General features: G+C 38.3%; 2 protein-coding genes across 3 annotated transcripts in view; both read right to left on the bottom strand.

Annotated features, from left to right (window-relative positions):
• Positions 1-12,610, bottom strand: part of LOC5517652 — a 48,046-nt gene extending 35,436 nt beyond the window's left edge. Inside the window, exons 1-9 of one of the 2 annotated variants that reach the window (XM_048728293.1) lie at positions 12,419-12,610; positions 6,063-6,185; positions 5,364-5,489; positions 3,820-4,064; positions 3,363-3,453; positions 2,344-2,724; positions 1,467-1,659; positions 886-1,112; positions 75-482 (exon numbers count right to left, since the gene is read on the bottom strand). In XM_048728293.1, the coding sequence (XP_048584250.1) occupies positions 75-482; positions 886-1,112; positions 1,467-1,659; positions 2,344-2,724; positions 3,363-3,453; positions 3,820-4,064; positions 5,364-5,489; positions 6,063-6,144 (1,753 nt within the window). In that variant the 5' untranslated portion in view covers positions 6,145-6,185; positions 12,419-12,610. The remainder of the gene's footprint in view (positions 1-74; positions 483-885; positions 1,113-1,466; positions 1,660-2,343; positions 2,725-3,362; positions 3,454-3,819; positions 4,065-5,363; positions 5,490-6,062; positions 6,186-12,418) is intronic. The other variant, XM_048728292.1, reaches the window with a different exon arrangement.
• A 1,828-nt stretch (positions 12,611-14,438) lies between these two features.
• LOC5517649 (mucin-19) lies at positions 14,439-21,868 on the bottom strand. Its single transcript, XM_001637607.3, has 10 exons — positions 21,766-21,868; positions 21,289-21,334; positions 19,995-20,155; positions 19,552-19,726; positions 17,629-17,859; positions 17,099-17,218; positions 16,639-16,704; positions 16,166-16,198; positions 15,313-15,525; positions 14,439-14,531 (listed from the first exon to the last, which is right to left on the bottom strand). The coding sequence occupies exons 2-9, from the start codon at positions 21,320-21,322 to the stop codon at positions 15,317-15,319; spliced, it is 1,029 nt and encodes a 342-aa protein (XP_001637657.2). The 5' UTR covers positions 21,323-21,334; positions 21,766-21,868; the 3' UTR covers positions 14,439-14,531; positions 15,313-15,316.
• Between the last annotated feature and the right edge of the window lie 125 nt (positions 21,869-21,993).

The raw sequence follows: 21,993 nt of genomic DNA, 5'->3' as shown, positions 1-21,993 counted from the left end.
CCTTGCTCACCCTTGGTCATGCGCCCCTATTAAAGTGCACGTGATTTGCTGCTAATACAAAAGTCTATACTTACGCCAATTCGATTGACACAAGTATGCAAAGGGATAGCTGCAATCCTGGCGAAACATTCCTGTATTCTTCTCTGAATGCACAGCGCTCGAGCACATACCATCACTGAAGTAATCAAACGATTCATTATGCCACAGCTCGTTTTCAACCCTTTCCCCGTCGAGCCAGCGATACTGCCCGACTTTCTTCAGCCCTACGAATACCCGTGGATCCTTGAGTCTCCCTGCTGTCAGCAACAGGTCTAGTTTGGCAGCCAGCTGGGCCAGCAGCCGTTCTGAATGTATGATCGCAAGGTAACTGTATTTCTTCCAGCAGTCCTCGCGAGCTTCCTGCCAGGTTTTGTGTAGCAAGACTTTAAACTCGAAGCAGTAGTCATCAATAGTTTCCCAACCGTCATAACAGCTTTGGTTTCCTGAAGGGATGAGGAAAATTAATATTGCGTCTACATGCGGTTAGCGCTAGAAGATGTTTATTGATGATTTTTTACGAAAATGATACGAGGTGCTTAGGGCCAAGGGCCTCATAAAAAATATAAATTCTTGCTGGACGTTGTTCAACTTGACACTCCTTGTATGTTTACTTCGCAATCCAGCAGAACTTTGACTTAAAATTCTCCTTTTACATATCAAGTGATCTGATAGGATAAATCAAACACATCAATGAAACCTTTTTTGTGTGTGTGTGTTTTTTACATTCTAGAGAAAGCTGTAAACATCTCTAGGACTGTAGGTACATCTATTTCATTGAAATGCACGCGAAATCAGGCGATTTTCCTGCTACCGGCGTCGTGAGTCGAGATCACACTTGTTACTTACCCTTCTTCATCTGACAAATATACCCCTGCCTATATGCACAGAGCTCATCGTTAAGTCTCCAGCCGTGGCCGGCCCATTTCGAGTCCCATCCGTCCGCGCGGAGAAGATTCCCACAATTCCCGTCGCTTGAAGGCTCACCAGGCCCCCACATCTTCTGATCCGCCTCAGCCCGCGATAACCACTGCCAGCGGTACTCGGAGCGTGCTGAAGCACCCAGTAGGTAATATCTTCAACCGATCATACCTCATTAAACAAACTCGCACAATGACGAACAGCGCTAAATTGATTATGTTCATAGCTTTCTAAATAAATTGACTAAAAAAATGATTAATATCTGTAATATCCTCAACCAATCATATCTTATCAAACGAACTCACACATTACGCACTTTTTGAAAAAAAAAATGCTTCTAAATGCCAAAAGTTGTTTGAAGATGGCCATTACTTGGAGTGAAATTGCGTTTATGGTGAGCAGTGAGTGCCATAGTGTACTTTAGGAAATATTGTTTCTCCTTATAAAACGATGAGCGGAAGAAGAAAAATAAATGAACAGTATGTTTGATATTGTACTGGTGAGATTACCTAGCCAACACTTCTGGAAACATGCTGAAGTAAGAATGCAAATTAGTCATTTCACGTGATGTCTTGGGAGTGGCTAGCTGTCCACCTCGCATGCGACAAGCAACGCGGGCCTCGTTCCATGTCAGCGGTGTGTCGTGGTGCTGATAACATGTGCCCCCCACCTTGTGCCATCCCGGGAAACAATCAGACATTACTAAAAAATTGAAAAGAGTGAAAGTTTTTTTTTACATACTTGGTTTACCACAAGACAAGAAAAACGCTCTTCATATAATTAGCATCATGGTATGGGCACAATAAAGTTCTAAGTATTGATTTGATCGGATTTTAGTACCCTTTTTTTATAAGAACGTCTAATTTTCAGTTGAGACTGGGCCGTTCTTGTTTTTGAGACATTTTAAAGCTGAATATGTTCTTAACGATGTTCTTAAATTTTAGTGTATATAAGAATATAATACCCAATGAATAATTAGAGAATTACACGTAGCAATGATAAGGTTTGTACTATAAGCACAATTTGATTCTACATTTTAGAACGCATCAGGACTAAAATAATTTTTTTTCTGCTATCTGAGCCTCGGCACGTTCTAAGCATGTTCTCAAAATTTGGTGAAATGTCAGGCTGGACGTTCTTATTAAAAAAGGTTTTTATAAAAAAGAGTGTGATGTTAGATGTGACATTTTCTATCTTTGAATTTCTCTGCAAAGTACCAGCTTCGAGTACTTTTTACTTCGCCTATGTAAAGAGGTACTCCTTCTTAACCTTCTTGTAAACCAAAACTATCAAATGATTTCAAGTATTTTGAAAAATGAGAATGTAATAACCAGCATCAAAAACTTTCGACCTGCCTATTGCATTGAGACTTACTCTATAGCTTACCGTGTTTTGTGAAATTCGCAAAAAATATATTCTCGACAGTTTCTCCACAGCACCCCATATTATTACCACTGGTGATTCCGATAGGCAAGGATCCATTCTTGCGATTTGTGAAAACCACTCTCGTAAACCCTTCTTTGTTTGTCTTGGACGCATAAAAGAATTCAGTGGGATAACAGCTTATGCTTTGCACTTCAAAATTTTGAGATATAATGTCTTTACTGCAGCCTGATGGATAAATGAAATAGAGATCGTCTGTTGAAGAGTTCCGAGTTTGTAAGGCTTGAAAAGAGAATTGATAAACCCATCCAGTGCTGGCAGGGCTGGTGTCCAGTTTAAAGATATTGCTGTCTTGCTTGAAGTACGAATGGATCTCTTGGGTACCTGGAAATGCAATGAAAACCATAGGCCTAGATTTAAAAGCCGTTCTTTTTATGTTACGCTCCAAATACAAATACAATAAACGAAGTCTATTGTTTAATCTTCATTTCCATGCATTTACATTTGTAAAGGCACTTAAAAAAAAGGCGTTTAAACTAGACCTTTAATGTTCAAATCATTTATGAGACATTTCCAGTGATGTGGCCTGAAAATTATAAATTATGAAGTACCGCAAAATTTTGTTTTAGCGTCCAGTTTCGAATTAGCCCTCCGCTTTTTGCGCTTCGAACTGACGCAAAATACTTAAACAGCTTCCCTACCTACTCCTCCCCTTCCAATAAAAACCACGAATTCAATTAGGATGCATTGATCACGTTTTCAAGGCCCCGATCTTTTTGATGATTTTACTTCTGTACCTATTTTCATTATAGCCGATTGTCCGAAACTATACATAATCTTGCAATTTTGATTGACGATAGCAAATTAAAAACCGTAGCTGGGGTTGGGCACTGGGGACGTGTGCCCCCCTTAACCAATATTTAAAAAAAAATGTTTAATTGTTTCCGTATTGTGTTAATGCCTCCCCCCCCTCCAAAAAATAATAATCATCTTTCTTGGCCTGCTAAAAATGGCTTACTTACTTATCTGTGAACAACGCCCTTTGTTAAACTGAATGTCGTCGATCGCAATATCGCTTGTGAAGTGAGGTCCGCGGATTACCTCAAAGACAACCTCCAAAAAAATAGTGCAAGTCTGTGTCACTGTTTAAAAGCTTTTTTACATTCTGTTAATATTATCAATGGTTTTATGATAAAGTTTGTTTGTTTTATAAGGCTTCATCTTAACTCTGGTGGGAGGCTTCTGCTAACAACATATTTTTACCTTTTGTTCTAACTAGGAAGATTTAAAATAGTAACATAAAAGTAAGTTTACGCCCCAAAACAACACGAACATTTCCATAAGCTTCCTCAACCATGTAACTATTGCAAATCGTTAATAAAGTATTAATTCACTTTGATTATGGTTATCATCATTTAAAAGAATTTAATAAGAGCAATTTTATAAGAAGACGCTGTTTGAAAATTTCTAAGATCTCACCTTGTACTTAAACAGGTTTTGTATGTAGACTCTGGCCTCTTGCCATTTGTCCAACCGGCTTCCTGATTTTACCCACAAGGCTGTGAGCGCTGTGCTTGACCTCACCAACAGGGTTCCCAAATCGGCTCCGTGCATATGATAACGAAACGACAAGCAATGAGATCCCTGTATTGTGGGGCTTATCAGCCTGGCATTGTCGCCATGTTTGTAACCAGAAGCTTCCACGTAGATGTAATAACCCTTTCCTGAAAGATTCAGACAAATTGAATAAATCAAAGCTCCAAGTTTCAGCCTCAGGTACCAAATTTATAATTATGTGCTAAAAAATTTCGTTACTTGATTTACAATAGGCAAGAGAACATAACATAAGAGAGGGAGACTGGTATTACCAGCGCGCCATGTCGATTCCGAATCTGGCTATTTTTAGTAACCACCACCCCACCACTGCGCGTAAGGGTTTGCCTCTTTTATATTGTCCTACTCCCCCGCGGGTTGCGTGTTGTTGTTTTGCTTGCTAACTTTATAGGAATAAAAAGAGATCATGTAAAAAACCTCGAAAGAAAAAAAAAGTCTAACATAAGGAAATAGTTTGACTGTTTTGTTTGTCTGAGCGGCGATGTCAAGTGAAGAAGAATTAAAGAACAGACGAGCGATAAAATGGCTGTGATTCCGCGTTTGTTTCATACCGAACTCCAGCTTATATAATAACAACATAATAATATAACATATAATTATATAACAACATCAAAGAAGTATAACATTAATATCTCCCTCTTTTTTTTCTCACTATTACAAAAGCTCAGATACTTTAGCTTGCTGGCTTTGATCATCACAAAAATGCATTCCCTCGCTACAAGGGAAATTTTGTGAAATGTATTTTTCTTTGGATTCCTTCTCAATTCACCGGAATATTCACAAAAATCAATATCATATCTTATGTCTAACTTACAGATTTCGTTTGACCATTAGGAAGATAATGAATGTTGAGAAACCACGAAGAAGCAGCAAGTTAGAGCGAAAACGGTGTTTGAAGCACGAGGTTTTCCGCCTATTTTGTATGAAGTCTCGTTTTCGAATCTTGCAATCCTCGAAGTACTACATCCCCTTAATAAACCTCAACTACCCGTATCCTTGATGCTAGAATGACATTTTCTATGGTATTTGTGCAAATACGGTGGGCTTTTTTTCGGTTTCAAGTCACAAAACAGCAGCAAACAACAATATGTAAATGCCAAAGCGCGGGGGTAGGGTTAGTAAAAATGCTCACGCGCAGTGGTGGGGTGGTGGTTACTAAAAATAGCCAGATTCGGAATCGACATAGCGCGCAGGTTATACCAAAGTGTCCCTCTCTTATCATATGCTCTCTTGCAATAGGCCATTCCAGATATAAACTTGCGCGGGCATTAATATAGAAACCTACCTCATCTACCAGAATGCAGCGCGCGCATTTTTAAGCTTGCACCAAACACAGCGCGCTGCATGTCGAGTGCGCGCGCATGCTTATAGCTGGAATGGACTATTGGGTACTAATTAAATTGTCTCACCAGTGAAGGTAGAGGCCGGCCCTGTGCCGGGGCTCGGTGTAGGTCCACGCCAGAGAATCCACCGATTCGGCGCAGCAGCGCTGTTTGTCCAGTTACATAAGGTGTTATTGTCAAAGTCACAATCTCCTTAAAAGCAATGGAAAAAATCACGTCAAAGTAGGGTCTTCTGCATGGGGAAGGGCAAACGGGACTTATTTAATTGTCGGTCTTTTGTAACTGAAAATGCACTGAAGTATTTTGCCATTTTGCTAATATAATGAGCAGTGTGTCCTCGGAAAATCTACTATTTGTCTTGCATATTTTTATTACATAATATATTTCATTATTTGATCGAGAATTTAATATCATTCTCTATTGTATAAGATTAGAATGTTTAGCCGGGGACCTCCTTAGGGTTTGTAACATGCTTAGGTCTTGCGCAACGTTTATAAATAACAACGTTTACAACATATAAAGTGTTTTTGGTCAGTATTGTCAAGAAACAATTCAATCTTTGTTTTTATCTTTAAGAATACCAATTTCAAACTAGAGTCATAAGAACATAGTTATTGATATTTGCTATGGTATATATATGAACATACACCAGGTTATTGAAACAATTCTCCTTCGCTTAAATGCGATCCAGAAAAATAGGATAATCAATAAGAAAAAAAAACATAAGACGTTCTTATAAAAATGCAATCTATTTGTCGTTCTTACCTGTTTCTGCTGCGTTTGTATTACTTAACCTCCTAGAAAACCCTAGGATACCTAGAGTCACCAACAACATGATCACCGCCATGGCTTGGCTCTCTCACTGCATAAGCAACATCTGTTTTATGTCTAGCAATAACATAAATTATATCAACAACTTGATTAATAAAAGGTTTTCTGCTATATGAGTGTAAGTGTTACAAGTTGAATCGAATTTGACTTTATCGACTTTGTTATCGACCTATTGAAAATTATAATGATGAACATAATAGAAATTGCTCAATATTATATTTTATCAGCTTTATTTTTTGGTCAAATCAACACCTAGAAAAACGGTTAGGGAAGTTTAATGATGAGTATATTAAAGAAAAGGCTTTTTTTGCTCATAATATTCTTTTTATCCGTTAAAATCTCTAATAACCTAATGTTTCTGTGTTCGCTACGGGGAAAATATTGGCGCTATAGGCAAGCTTTCACGATGCCAAAAGGATTGAATGATAAAACACGATTTTTTTAGATACGTATATTCTGAAGTAAGCTTTATGACACAGATAGCAAATATACTGAAAAACTGTGCCAATTCCATGTTTATATTCTTCCAAGATTGAAGTGTTTGGAAACAAATATGCTGCTTACAGTATGATAACATAAAGGCGCCATTCGTTGCAGTCTGGTTTATTTTCTATGATACAATCATTTTTTTCGAACAAACACAAACTTCATAGCAATAATTATGTAAATGTTCTCAATTACGTTCTAACTTCTCCAACACGTCTGAGAATAGCGCTTTCATATCCTGCCAAACGTATTTTTACCCAGGAGTGATTCGAGTATTTTGCCAACTAGCCCTCCAAAAGCGCCTGGAAATTTCTTAAAAATTTTTATCACAGTCAGCATAGTGCCAAATGTCTTCTCAAATAGCGCCTGGAAATTTCTTAATAATTTTGATCAGAGTCAGCACAGTGTTAAACATCTTCTCAAAGCGCCTGGAAATTTCTTAAAAATTTTGATCAGTCAGCACGGTGCCAAATGTCATCTCAAAAAGCGCCTGGAAATTTCTTAACAATTTTGATCAGAGTCAACACAGTGCCAAACATACTCTCAAAAAGCGCCTGGAAATTTCTTAACAATTTTGAGCGGAGATCGAACGGTGCCAAACGTTCTCTCAAAAAGCAGAAAATTCTTTATCTGGCAATTCCCGATCATTGACATGACTGGACAGGAAAAAAAAACACTTTAATTACTGGCATTCATCTAGATAATAATATTGTAATTCGTCATCGGTAAGCTAAAGCAGAGTGTTTTTACGCACGGTATGCGCCTAACTGTTGGCGCATTGGGGTGCCTTTACATCGTTCTTGTAACAGAAAAAAGGGATTACTGTGCGTTAAAGTTCTTAAAACCTTTCACTTATATAAATCTAGCCAAAACAAAGCATAGATAAACTTTCAAATTTTGAAAAGGGAATTGAATTTGATTGAAATTTGAATTTTCTACAGATCTTTGAAAATTTTCATGGCCGCGCGAAAGGAGATTGAATCGAGTGAATAATTCCAAGTTTTGGCGGAAAAATCTGAAACAACGTATTTTCCTTAAAACCGTTAAAGTTCAGAGACGGCAATACCACAAAATATTGGCGAATTGTTTTCTATTACAATGTCGAAAATTGTATGCGAAAAAAGAAAATATCGTGTTGTAGGTTTCAAAAACAGCGCGCGCTCGTGAGATGTCGCCATTCTTGATTGCGGATGCAGCGCGCGCGCGCGCACAATGCGAAAACAATTCAAAGACTAAAAATATACGCTAAATTTTGCAGATTTGTTTCCTGAAGTTAAATAATGATTTGACTACCAGGTAGAGATATAAAGATGACGGTAAAAGTTCAACCACACAACGTTCATGAAGACGGGAACCGGTTTAGCCCACGCATATGTTTTCTCATGTAGTTTGGTTGACATCTCGATCTACGTCACAAATGACTGGATCCGGGCCTTTCAGTTCACGGCCTTTTTTCCAAAGGTTGACCAAAATACCTCAATATTACAGATTTGAGTTATTCGTGCGAACGCGTGTTTTATAGGGTCCATAAGAACCACATACCATTTGGAAGATAAAAATATAAAGATCTGACAAAGTCAATCAACTCTGAAAGGTTATATGGTTTAAAGAGTTTTGCTACGTGAGTTTTCTATGGACCACGTTCCGCTATTGGTCGAGTGTAGAGGAAAGCTAGCTTGAACAATGGCAATATTAATCTGTATGGTCCTCTTGGTCATCCGCTCGTTACATTATATTAGAATAATACAATATTGATGCAGAATTTATGATGAGTTTATAATGAGTTTAATTCTACCTTTCGCAGTATAGACTGGATTACAGGTGAGTCAGAGATACAAGTAAGCAATACAATAAACTACAATTAATCAAATGTAATTAGCATATTTAACAGTAACGAACTCGTTGAAACGACTCGTATTAGTAGGCCTCTGATAAGATTTAGATTTAGATCTGAGATTATAACCTGGATCATGCGTAATGCGACGCCTTTTAATGATAGGAAAAAGAGGATTCTCTGGTTTGATTCTGGAAACGAATCGCTGGCATGCGATATTTCTTCGCTCGTGCAACGTTGGAAGCTTTGCAAGCGTGAGTGAGCCCTCATAACTACTACCTGGGAAAGCGATCTTGAGCGCACGCCCCTGAACATTCTCTAGGGCGTCAGACAGATAATTTGGAAGGTTCGCAAAGGCTGCAGACGCATATTCAATGACCGATCTGATAAGTGACCGGTAGACTGTTCATGTTCAACATGTAAGCTTCATAGTGATCTAGGTAGCCTGGTAGCCGGCTTTCATTGGGGATTTCGGGGAACATCGGGAATCCTGCAGCCCGCAAAGGGACGAGGATCACTCATCACGCTCGGCCCAAGGGAACCTCTAGTAAGAGCCGCCGAGCTGAGCTTCCGAATACGTTGCCACTAAGTTTGTATTTATGAAACTCTGGTACACCGCAGTCCCGCAGTCAAGCTGTTGATGTCAAGCCCGCTATTTAAGAATTGCGGCAGCGCGGTAGCACTCTGTAGTTGCTACAAAAGCAGGCTATGATATAGAATTTCTGAATTAATTACGTGAATAAGATTTGCCGCTTAATGGAGGTAGTCAAATACAGCTTCAGTAGAATGAAACTGAAATTTTGGGGCTTGGTGAATTGGCTGTTTTATGAAGGTTAATGTATCTTTAGTGCCCGGGGCGCTTATTACTTTGGGGCGCTAATTCTATGAAGAAATTCTGCACCATAGACATGCAGAAATTTTGTAAGAAACTGTCAGTACACTGACTCTGAACAAAATTGTTAAGAAAGTTCCAAGCGCTTTTTGAGAGGACGTTTGACACTGTTCGATCTCCGCTCAAAATCGTTAAGAAATTTCCAGGCGCTATTTGGGATGACATTTGACACTATGCTGACTCTGATCAAAATTGTTAAGAAATTTCCAGGCGCTTTTTGAGAATCTGTTTGGCACTGTGTAGTCTGCTTAGCAGATGCTTTTCGTGCGTGACACTAAAAGCGACTGCTAAGCAGACTAGGCACTGTGCCTAGTCTGATCAAAATTGTTCAGAAATTTCCAGGCGCTATTTGAGATGACATTTGGCACTATGCTGACTCTGATCAAAATTGTTAAGAAATTTCCAGGCGCGTTTTTAGAAGACACTCCCCGTATCATATACGAATGTATTTATTTGTATTTTATTGAACTTGCTATTAAAGTTTGTAGCACATTTGAGTCCACTTCCATGTATTTTGGAATTGACACAAAAACACGTCATTTTATTAAGTATATCTACCAATTTTTTCTACTTCAGAATATACGTATCTAAAAAAAAATCGTGTTATAACATCTGAGTCGCAATTTGTTTTTCGATTTCCCTCTTAAATCAGCCATATATTCAACACTCGATTGAGTCAGGCAAGTAATAAGAATTTGCTTAAATTTACAAATGTCAACTATAGAAACATGTGGCAATAATAAAATGAGATACCAGTTTACTGTAATGATTTGAAAAGTGCAAATTGAATTCGCTTTAATTTCGCCTCTGCGAGTTTTGCGTGTTTCGACCAAACGAATGGAACGTTAGGTTACTTTGAGTCCTTCTCACCCCTCTTACGAGGAACCTATATTATTACCTGTTTATTATGTAGAGGGCAAAATTCGGCGTGCGTTTCTTTATTTTATATTCATTGGACAAGCAATGACTCACGAGTTATTTCCATGGCCGCAGATGCCATTTTCACCCACTTCTGACTTCGGACTACTGGTTTCGGACGGGAAAGGGAGAGTTCTTTAAATTTAAGATTTTGAAACTTTGTTGCTTTTTTTTTTTTTTTGATAACATGACATTTTAAAACATTTTAATAGCGTCAAATTTGACTATGGATAGGCAATGGAAGAAATAAGCTCTGGCATGAGCAGGTTCTCAAAGCGCGATGGCAAAGGTTCATATGTATTAACAGTACTTGCAACAGTTTTGTTATAATTGTCCAGCCATCTCTGCTTGATTTGAAGTTTTAATCATTGTCATCATTACACCTCTTGCTGCAATCAAGTTAAGGATTAAAAAACGGAAAATTTTTGTGATTATCTTAAAACGCGAAATATCTTTTCACAAAGCAAATAATGTCAAGATTTGAGAGCTTCTTTATTGATATTTGAAAAAGGTAACTAGCCTCCTATTGTTTTCTGTTCTCATTTCAATGGTACATCCGTTTCAAAGTTAAGAGCAATTTCTATAACAACAGACAATATTTTAAAACTATAGGACGGTTAGTCTGGATTTGTTGGAAGAGAGGGCAAATAATCTCAAAATCCGAGAGCTGTAAATCTGTAAATAGCTGTCAAAGGCAGTCTCCTATTGTTTTCTCTTCTAATTAGAGAACTAAACTCGATGGTTTAAAAATATTGTACACGAAATAAGCTGTTCATATCATACATTGCCAGGACTATTAAAAGCAACAAAGGGGTATTAGCATTTATTGTGGTGGTGGTGGTGGGGGGGGGGGGGTGTTGAAAAGAGCAAAAAGGACATTGAACGACTTCTTTGCGTTGATCAAGGAGTTTTTTTCCATTTTTTTTAGAAATAATAATATTACAGAAGCATAATATTAATTTGCATGCTGTCTGGTTTATTTTGTATCACTAGCTGTACTAAGTAACCATGTATGTCTTCGACTATCGGAGCTCTTCTTCCAAAAAAATAAGAAAAAAACGTACGGGCATTATTTTCGTCGACGAGCGAGTATTCGTGCATGGTCATCTGGGAATTCGAGTGTTGGACCAAATGCTACTAGCACTATTATTTTAGTGGATCATTTCATGGCTCTACTGCGACCTACTGCGATATACTGCTTCAATCACCACTATTTGTGTGGATCGTTCCAGGGCTCTATTGCGATATACTGCTACAATCACCACTATTTGTGTGGATTATTCTAGGGCTCTGTTGCGATATACTGCTACAAACACCAATATTTGTGTGGATCATTCTAGGGCTCTATTGCGATATGCTACAATCACCAATATTTGTGTGGATCATTCTAGGGCTCTATTGCGATATGCTGCTTCAATCACCAATATTTGAGTGGTCATTATAGGGCTCTATTGCGATATACTGCTACAATCACCACTATTTCAGTGGATCGTTCTAGGGCTCTATTACGATATGCTGCTATAATCACCAATATTTGTGTGGATCGTTCCAGGGCTCTATTGCGATATACTGCTACAATCACCACTATTTGAGTGAATAAATCTAGGGCTCTATTGCGATATACTGCTACAATCACCAATATTTGTGTGGATCATTCTAGGGCTCTATTGCGACCTCTGCGATATGCTTCTATAATCACCACTATTTGAGTGGATCTTCCAGGGCTCTATTGCAAACTATTGCGATATGCAAACTGTTGTTACAGAGAGAAGAACAAAAGCTTCAGCGCCGTCCTTTCAGGTAAAAGCATTTTCTTTATGATAAAAAAATATATAAGACCTTTCTCTTAAATACTTCAAAATAACCTTTAGGTTGTATTTTTTTTACTGGACGCATAAAATAGTCATATTTTCAGCATTTTTAAGAAATGCTAAGATAAAGAAAAAAAGAAATGTTACATGAGAATAACGTAGCACTATCACGTCATAGTTGATTATTAAACTTCAAATTTAAAAATTCAATTTCAAAATAAAGTCCACTGAATTTGTTATAAAAAATAAGTCAGAAAAATGTAAGCCTGTAAAAGATGAAATGAACCAAAATTCTTAAAAAAAGGAAATAACTTAAGAAGCTATGATTTTTAATATAGCTGTTTGTTACCTTCTGAAGTACGTTTGAGTCTCCCTCTCGAAGTATTCCTATACAATGTCTTGTTAAAAGCCCACTGTTTTGTATTTTCTCTTTTTTCTGTCTTTTTTTTACAATATCCTGGACAGCCCTTCGTGTAAATGTTAATGGCGTTTTGTCGTGCTTGCCAAAGCGCGTGTTTATTTTAACTGCACCTGGTAGAAGCCAGCACCACAGAAATATCACTCAAACACATCAAACACAAAGTCAACAGCTCTGTCACACTATTCCAAATACCGGTCACAATTTAGTCACAATTAATCAACGAAGGATTCACCAATAGAGCATCGGAAAGGCACTAGGAAGAACAAGAAAAAAAAAACCATTAAAGCGCAAAAAAACAGTAATTTCAATAATGCGATTATTGTAAACATAACTTATTAAGGAACAATCTACTAAACCCAATAATGCATGAATGCCCACGGGAGGGTAGGACATGACAATGGATCTTTATGCAAGCACAGATGTCCAGACTGCTAGCAAGTCTCGTCTCGCTTGCATCGTGCGATATTTTTTTTTCAAAGAGCAGCGCGACGATTATAGTACTGCAGCTTTACTTTGGCATAGGATTAAATAAATCTGTTCTTGAAGAATTCAAACTTTTATTTCAAGTGTAAAGTCGGCGCAAGTGAAATGAATTTATTTTTCGAAATCAAGAAATCAGCTTTACCAGCCTATGATTATTATGAACGGTTTTTCCGTTTCCATTTTTGCAAATATTTCTGAGGATTAATTTGCTGTTTATACTTGTAACCTACCATATTCATCTTTTTGTTTTTATAGCATTTATGTGTATGGACATTAATTTGGTCAAACCCGCTCTCGATCTAACAAACAAATGTATATATAAATTGCGTTTCAAAGGGAAGCTCTTGGATACAGTATGTCCATCCTTCAGACTGTCATTGTTGTATCTGTGTTCCGTTTTTTTGTTATGCTTCTCAACTCTTGGTAAAAATTTGCCCAGTTAAATGATACGCAAACGGAATTCAGCTGCTTCGTTGTTTATCTAATAAAACAAAGCCATTAGTACGCAGTCGCTTGCGGCAGAACCGACCTGTGTTTGCTACCCCCCCCCCCCCCCCCCCACTGCGCAGTCTCGTCCCTCCCATGATCCATTGCACACATACGTCCTTCCCAGGACCTACTGCGGACTCTCTTTTCACCCATGATCCCCTGCGCACTCTTTTCCTACCCATGATCACCTGCACACTCTCGTATCTCTTCCATGATCCACCACGGTACTTATCTCCATCTACATCAACTTTATTGACCAACAACTTTTTCACATCGTGTTGGTATAACACAAACACTACATATGTCCAAAAAATATTTAAAAAGATCTACACTATGTTAAAAGTAAATAAATAATTCATTTATTAAGATAATAAATATAATAAAAATGAATTAAATCATTCATGTCTATTGGTTGCAGTGTTTTTAAAAGATAAAATAGATGGGGTATTCTGAATATGGCTAGGTAAAAAGTTCCTGTCTCTAATGGTTCTAGGGAGAAAGCTGTAAAGATAATAATCTTATCTTCCCTTTAATGATCCACTACGCGCAATTTTCCCTTTTATGATCCAGTGCGCACTCGACTTTTCTTCACAATCTACAACACGCCCTCACTCAAAGGCTGGTAGGTACCAGTCATAACCCGTCAGGGTACAAATACTGATTACATCATATACCTATAATATGTGATAGATATAAAAGACAAACAAGTTTTTTTTTTCTCAAAATTTATTACAATAATGACTAATGCATATAATAATGAATATCATGTGTGTGTTTTAGTTAATGTCTTCCACAAAATATTAGCAATTTGATAATCCATTTATTAGCACACCATTATCTGATTAGAACACCTCTTGTTTTTATGGCGCGTCTTACTCGATATCATGAGGCATAAATATTTTTAGTCATTGCTTTATGCTCGTGTAAAGCACATCTAACGTCATGCTCTTGCTTTTCTAATCTGATGTTTTTTTTATTTATTTATTTCTAATTTCTTCGAATTTTCAACTCTTTGCTTTACAATATCAAATCATTACTTCCGGGCTTGCGGGTTTCCAGAGGGTAGTATCTGCAAAATGGAGTTTACATATTGTTAAATGGACATGCTCGCTGTTTGTAAAGGTGACGGCTTGTGCTTTAACCCGTTTACGAGTTCTACCCTTGTATAAATCCACTCCATTATTTAATCTAGCCTTGACTTTGCTGGTCAGCTTGCTGTAAGTCAAGACCCTCAGATTACGTGATTCTCAAAACAAAGCGCGAGCTCTCAGCCAATCGTTATGACGGAAAAACCTGGAAAACGCGCAATTCCAGAGAGAGAATACACAATTTCTTCAGTGGCTATAGATTCCTTGTATTACAGACTGATTTTTAAAACACAAATAATGTGAGGCCGAAGTGCACATAACCAGATTTTGGCTTTTTAAGATAATTTTTCCTTGATCATCATTGCCCTTTGTATCAGCTCAGGGACGAAAAGCTCAAACTTCAATGACACTTTAAAAGAGTCGCATCAATTTAAAAAAAGTCGCACTTGGTATTTTGTTTGCTTTAATTTACTAAGTACTCAGAGCAATTCTCCGGCATATTTGATGTGAAATGGGCTTATTTGAAGCATCACGTCATGTCTAGCCAATCAGAATCGACATAGTAAGCACAATGTTGACACGGATGATTTGCAACAAAATGTCAATATATCCATTCATGATCGATTGTAGTCTGATATTTTGCATTTTTATTGAAAATATCTCAGTGACTGGTATGAAATGGCCGATTAAAATTAAGGCTCTGTAACAATCGGTATTTCACGAGAGGGCAAAATGGGCAGCCTGATTGGCCTCCTAACTCACGTGATTACTTGTTGCGGAACCAGTACGAGCGATTGATGAGCGGGTCACGTGGCTTCAATCTCCTCTGTGTTTCCAAGGTTCTCCTTCTAGCGTTCTTCAGTGACTCGGCCCAGGTGCTTGCCGCTTGAGACAGCAAGCCGTTCAGTCTGTTCATCTCAGGAACGTTATGCAAAATGTCATGGAACTTGTTCTTCATCAGAGGAAGCGCGTCCGCTAGAACGAAAATAAAAGCTTTATATATTTTTTTTTTCTTTTTTTTTTTTTGGTTTGATGCTGATACGCCGGACAAACTTGACATAACTCAGATATATCATAAGCAAGAAAAGGGAAAAAAAACGAGGTATCAGTATTGAGTTGTCGTTGGTATATACTTAAGTAGCAACAAATTCCCTCCAGCAGGAAAATGAGCAAATTATAACCGTGAGGAAATGCAGCCATTTTATTGCGCTGTTGTTATTTTGCATAGCTTACCTTTGCTGATATATTATATACATTAATACACAATGATTTAAACCATTTAAGTTATTTACATTAAAATATCACAGTTCATGCAGATTCAATGCTATAACGTCGCATAGGCTTGGGTTGCGGTTAAGGTAAATGTAAGTACCAAGGTTTTGCTTAGGGGGATTCGCTTTCAAACTCAAATTCTTTTTTAAGATATCATTTGAAGCATACAAATGATTTGAAATATATATAAAGGCTTTTTTGAACGGTCAACCGTTGTTAGTAAAGCGACGGTTAACCATCTACCATGATCCTCTTAGAAGTAGTTAAATCGATTTGTCCATTCCATGGTCATTTTAGTAAAATTCCTGTAAATATGTTTGTTGTTATTATGGTAATTACTTACATTGGGCGCCTGCTGGAGTGGTCTGGCCCGCACCTATGTAGAGTAAAAACAACAATGATGGTCTCACAGTTATAACAATGATTTTAATAATGACAATGAAGATGACGATGAAGATGAAGATGAGACGAAGACGAAGACGAAGACGAAGACGAAGACGAAGACGAAGACGAAGACGAAGACGAAGACGAAGACGAAGACGAAGACGAAGACGAAGACGAATTCGAAGACGAAGACGAAGACGAAGACGAAGACGGAGATGTAGATGAAGACGAAGACGAAGATGTAGACGAAGACGAAGACGAAGACGAAGACGAAGACGAAGACGAAGACGAAGATGAATATGATGGTTGAAATTGTGGTGGTGGAGATAAGGATGGTAATGATGATGCTGGTAAGGATGCCCGAAGATGTTTCCTATTCCCACCGTACCGCTGCCACCCCTTGCGCGTGACTGGTTGTCCTGGTATTCGTACCTGCCGCTGGGGTCGGTGTTATTGCTCCCGCATCACTTGCTGGAGTTGTACTTTCCTCGCTGCCACCTTTAAAAATATTTCATGAATAAAATGAAAAAATTTTCTTTTACATGTTTGATGTCTTGGTATTCTCTTACTGAAAGATGTGTAAAAAATAAATAAAGACCAGTAAAAGGAGCGACATGCGTAATATCCATTAGGTCGTCATGGTGATTGTACAAAAAAAACATACACGATTTGAAAAAAAAAAAAACTGTGAAAAATCAATGCAGCCCGAAACGCGCAAATCAGTTGCCAATAATAGGGGCCGGGAAAAATATGATTTCAATCCTTATATTATTTTGTTATGACTAGTATATTATATTACTAGGCCTTTTTTATCAATAGGACTAGAATCACCTCATCCTTTTTTTAAAGAGAAATATTGAGATGTTAGAATAATTATTTTATCGAATTTTACCTGGAGCGGGGGTCGTTCCCCCTGCTGAGGGCGTGGTTTCCTCGGAGGGAGGTGTGGTAGCTCCCGGAGCAGGGGTGGTCTCTCCACCTGATTCAGCCCCTGGTTTTGTGCTGCTGTTTTCTGATTAACAAAACCGAAAAGTGATCGAAGTTATTTTGCCAGTATTTGCCAGTAAAAATAGACAGTAGTAACAGTAGTAACAGTCCCAACAATTCTACATTAAAGTATTTGTACTTGAAATAAATACACTCTACAGCGTGTGCAAACTTTGTAAGAACAAAACAAAAACAAAAAAAATCAGCTTTTCATAAAGCAGGAGCTTACGAACTTTCTTTTCGTTGTAATTGCAACAGCTCAAAAAGTCCAAGTTTTCAATTTTTTTTTCCAAAACGTCCACATGAATAGCCCCAAAAAATATTCGGCTTAAAAATATCAAGTGTTTCAAACATAGAACTTTTGTTTGCGGATCACCTCTCATCGCCCCTATTCTTTCCCAAACCAGGAAATTATTTTGTTTAATCAATGTGTACCTGGTGCTGGTGTAGTCTTTGCTTCCTCCTTTGCACCCCCTTTGTCTCCACCCTCGCTTTCTCCCCCTTCCTTCGCTCCTTCTTCGCCTCCCCCTTCGCCCTCTTTCTTCTTCTCGTCAGTACTACCCTCGCACTTAGCAGCACACAGAGCCTTTGCTGAGCCTGGATTGATGCGGATCTTGAGATCCACGTCTACTGTACCGTCATTCTCCATCTCGTATGTACCTGCCCCTGTGTTCGCAGATGACAAAAAGAATGTGAAAGTGGCACGTTCACAGGGTTTACAACATGATCAAGATAGAAAGCTTTGATAATTTCTTCAAATGGGCAAGCGTACTTACTATTTGGAAAGTTTGCATTACATGGACAAAAATGCTGGATACGAAACAATAGGTGGGAGATCATCGATGGTCATCAGAAAGCTTGGAAACTAATAAAATTTTTTACACAGGAGGCCCGGCCTTATAGCTAGACAAAGTTTACTCCAATCGTTTGATATGCACCGCCACATCCTCCCCTTTCTCATTCAACAACAAAAAAAAAACTGACATAAGAGACAAATTAACAACATATTAGATATCTAGTACACTTAAAGTCCATATAACCTTTCGGAGTTGATACACTTTGTCAATCCTTTATATTTTCATCTTCCAAATGGAATGTGGTTCTTATGGACTCTATAAAACACGCGTTCGCACGAATAACTCAAATCTGTAATATTGGGGTATTTTGGTCAACCTTCGGAAAAAAGGCCGTGAACTGAAAGGCCCGGGTCCAGTCATTTGTGACGTAGATCGAGGTGTCAACCAAGACCCTGTCCCCACGTATCCGTTTTCGTTTGAAAACGCAACCTTTTTGTTCCATTTTCAAAAAGATCTGCGTCCACACGAAGCGTTTTCATTTTGATACGACCAGTCCCCACGAAAACGCAAAAATGATACGAAAACGATAACAAGCTCTACAGCGCATGCGTACTCGCACGCCAAGTGAACTGAACCTGAGTTATCACGCCATCGTTTTCGAAAGGTTCCGTTTTCGTCCTTCCCCACGGCTCCGAAAGGGTATCGTTTTCAAATTGTTCCACTCTGGAGATCGTTTTCAAATTTTTCCGTTTTCGGTAATCGTTTTCGCGTTTCCGTGTGGACGGTACCCGTATCCGTAACAAAAAGGTTGCGTTTTCAAACGAAAACGGATACGTGGGGACGGGGTGCAAATTACAGAGAAAACGTATATGCGCGCACTAAACCGGTTCCCGTCTTCATGTCTTCTTAGTTATTGCTGAAGAACGTTGTGTGGTTACAACTTTTACCGTCATCTTTATATCTCAACCTGGTAGTCAAATCTTTATTTAATTTCAGGAAACAAATCAGCAAAATTTAGCAGATATTTTTTAGTCTTTGAATTGTTTTTGCATTGTACATTCGCAATCAAGAATGACGACATTCTCACGAGCGCGCGCTGTTTTCGAAACATACGACAAAACGTTATTTTCTTTTTTCGCATACAATTCTTGACTATAAATTATTCTTCGCTTCATTGTGGGTAGCATTGCAATAGAAAACAATTCACCAATATTTTGTGGCATTGCCGTTTTTTGAATTTTAACGGATTTAAGGAAAATACGTTGTTTCAGATTTTCCCGCCAAAACTTGGCATTATTCACTCGATTCAATCTCCTTTAGCGCGGCCAGGAAAATTTTCAAAGATCTGTAGAAAATTCAAAATTTCAATCAAATTCAATTGCCTTTTTCAGAATTTGAAAGCTTATCTATGCTTTGTTTTGGCTAGACTGATATAAGTGAAAGGTTTTAAGAACTTTAACGGTTCTAGGGGTTTCTAATATTTGAGAAACAATATTTTTAAATAACGCCCATCCAATATGTGCATGTAAAAGGGAACATATGCCGTGACCCACACTCTTACCTATGACGTCACCATCATCGATTTTGAAACTACCCTGTTTCATGCCCGTTTTACTAGCGTCATCGTTAACAGGCTTGTCGTTGCTCACTGGGTGACCGCCCTTCACAGCAACTCCCGTACCCTCGGTGGGCCCAGCATGCACTGCGGCCCCTGCCCCCTCCGTGGGCTTTCGAGCCTAGATTGATATTCGTAGAAATTAATTCTTAGAAAGGTTAGGTAAATCTACGTAAAGTATGCAAATCAATAGCGTAGACAGGAGGTGTCGAAGGGAAGGGGAATGCGCAAGCAAATACATGAAGCCTTGTGAAGAAACCCCGATTTCCGGATCGACAATCTTTTTAAAAACAAGAATACATCTCTACTCCTTGCCGGGTTTGGATTGAAAATGGGCAGTCATAAAAAACGGTGAACAATATTTTCCATATCCCGTGTCCTAATTTCACCTGTAATGCTACGCCGGCTCCCTCTGTAGCTCCGTTACTTTTGGTTGGATCGAAGTTATCGCTAAATGTCTGGCCAAAGGTTCGCTTATTGGCGGCAGAGTGGTGCGACTTCTGGTAATGGACATAACGGCAAGAAACGAGCTCGTGGTTGGAGAAAAAAGCTGGAAAAGAAATAACAATTCGTGACCACTAGACCATTTCGTGGGGGAGGGGAGGGTACAGCGATATATGAAAGATATGCGGGAAGGATTTTAGCTCTTCAGAAGGGGGGAATCGGCCTTAATTGGTTAAACCTATTTTCAAATGTATGCGAAATTCCGGGTTTCAAATGTTCTGTTTTTCGAGTAGTCATTCGACAAGGTAAGTACGTGGATGTCAAAGCATCCTCAAATTAGAGACGATCTCCCAATAGCGTTAAAAATATTACTCTAAATGAAGTATGTTCTCTCGACATGAACCAGCCGCTCAAACCATAAAGGTTTTAGCGAAGATCTGCGCTGGAGAGAGACTGTCCATCAACATTTACAAGACTCATCTATTGAAGACACATTCGGGGCACTCTTTGTTAGGAAATCGTTCCCTATCAGTCAATCTTGTTTTTAAAACTGTCATTTTTCTAGCCCGATCGGTCATTTCCTTATTAGGCACTACATACCATATTTGGGAGTCCCGCTTCAATCAATTTTTTGCTTTTTTATCGCTCTGGAACTTTGTAAGTCGAGAATTTCCAAGTAAACTTGCAGGAATTCGTGCTTACTATGATTTTACTGGCAGCCATCTTGGAAATGGAGCCTAGTCCCTAACGTTTTAGAATACCACAGGTCTCCCGCGCGCTCGCCCCAGGCTCTTTTAGACCATTTAGAAAAACGACAGCCATTGATTGATATGTGCAATACCAGAAAACGCTTCTCTGAACACGGGGACGTCTTGTAAATATTGATGGGAAATTACTCTCCAGCGCAGATCTTCGCTAACAGCTTTCATAGTTTGAGCGGCTGGATCATGTCGAGAGATAGAGGAGTTTAGAAATATACTTCATGTAGGATGATTTAATTAACTTTATTGGGAGATCGTCCCTAATATGAGAATGCTTATGACATCCACGAAGTACTAGCCTTGTCGAATGACAGAACATTGGCAACCCGGCATTCATGTGAAAATAGTTGTAATTAGGTGTAGAACTTCTTTTAAATGGCTATTTCGATATTTCATCACATCCTTTGTCTCCCAATATGGAATAAAATAATAACAAAAGTGCGACTGGCCAAGTCCACCAAAATACAGATCATCTTACCTAACAGCACAAGCACAGCAACTGAGCCTCTCATGATAGACGACTCCTGAAAAAAAAAACGACAGACAACCTGTGGTCGTATATGTTTTTTTTTCTATATCAAAATAAGTTTATTTATTACTGAAACAGTGGTAAACAATTGTTACAGCAATTTAAGCCTTGTTTTGATCTGGTGATGAATTTTAAGCAGCTAAGGGTTTCATAAAAGTGGCAGGCTTTTGACGGGAGACATTCACAGGACAAAAGTTCGATGGGGAAGTCTTAACTCTCAATGTCTTTACTATTATATTTAGAGCTTATTAGTATATAGATAAGAACGTTTTTTTAGCTTATAGAGAAGAAGTTGTTTATTATTTTAGATAAAATCAAGAAAAAACATCAATACGAAGTAACAAGGGCAAAGAATAGCAACAAACCACATAGCTACTAAACAAACAAAAAACTGTAAAAAAAAATACTGAAATATCGAGTACTTACCAAATCAATCACAGAAGCTTGAACTGAAGAGAGGAGTCCTTTAACTAATAATCTTTCTGAAAGGAGGAAGTACTTGTTTTATTATTCAACACCTATATCGGTAACGAAGCATGGAATAACTACTGGTATTTACAGGTGCTTCTTTGATATCTCACGCTATAGTGGTATAAGTACGAATCGGGCTACTGAAGCAGACAATGGACGCCGGAAAAGTCATAATAAGCCGAT

The sequence above is a fragment of the Nematostella vectensis genome, chromosome 5 (genome assembly GCF_932526225.1).
Source record: "Nematostella vectensis chromosome 5, jaNemVect1.1, whole genome shotgun sequence".
Classification (NCBI taxonomy): domain Eukaryota; kingdom Metazoa; phylum Cnidaria; class Anthozoa; order Actiniaria; family Edwardsiidae; genus Nematostella; species Nematostella vectensis.
The sequence above is the reverse complement of the archived record's forward strand: the minus strand, read 5'-3'. Positions and strand labels throughout refer to the sequence as shown.

Bases quoted from the DNA above. Each gene is read 5' to 3' on its own strand.
- LOC5517649 (XM_001637607.3), bottom strand. From the start codon at position 21,322: ATGAGAGGCTCAGTTGCTGTGCTTGTGCTGTTAG. The intron at 20,156-21,288 runs GTAAGATGATCT...TTTCTTTTCCAG, and splicing joins TGCTGTGCTTGTGCTGTTAG to CTTTTTTCTCCAACCACGAG. The intron at 16,199-16,638 runs GTACGAATACCA...TACTCTACATAG, and splicing joins AACACCGACCCCAGCGGCAG to GTGCGGGCCAGACCACTCCA.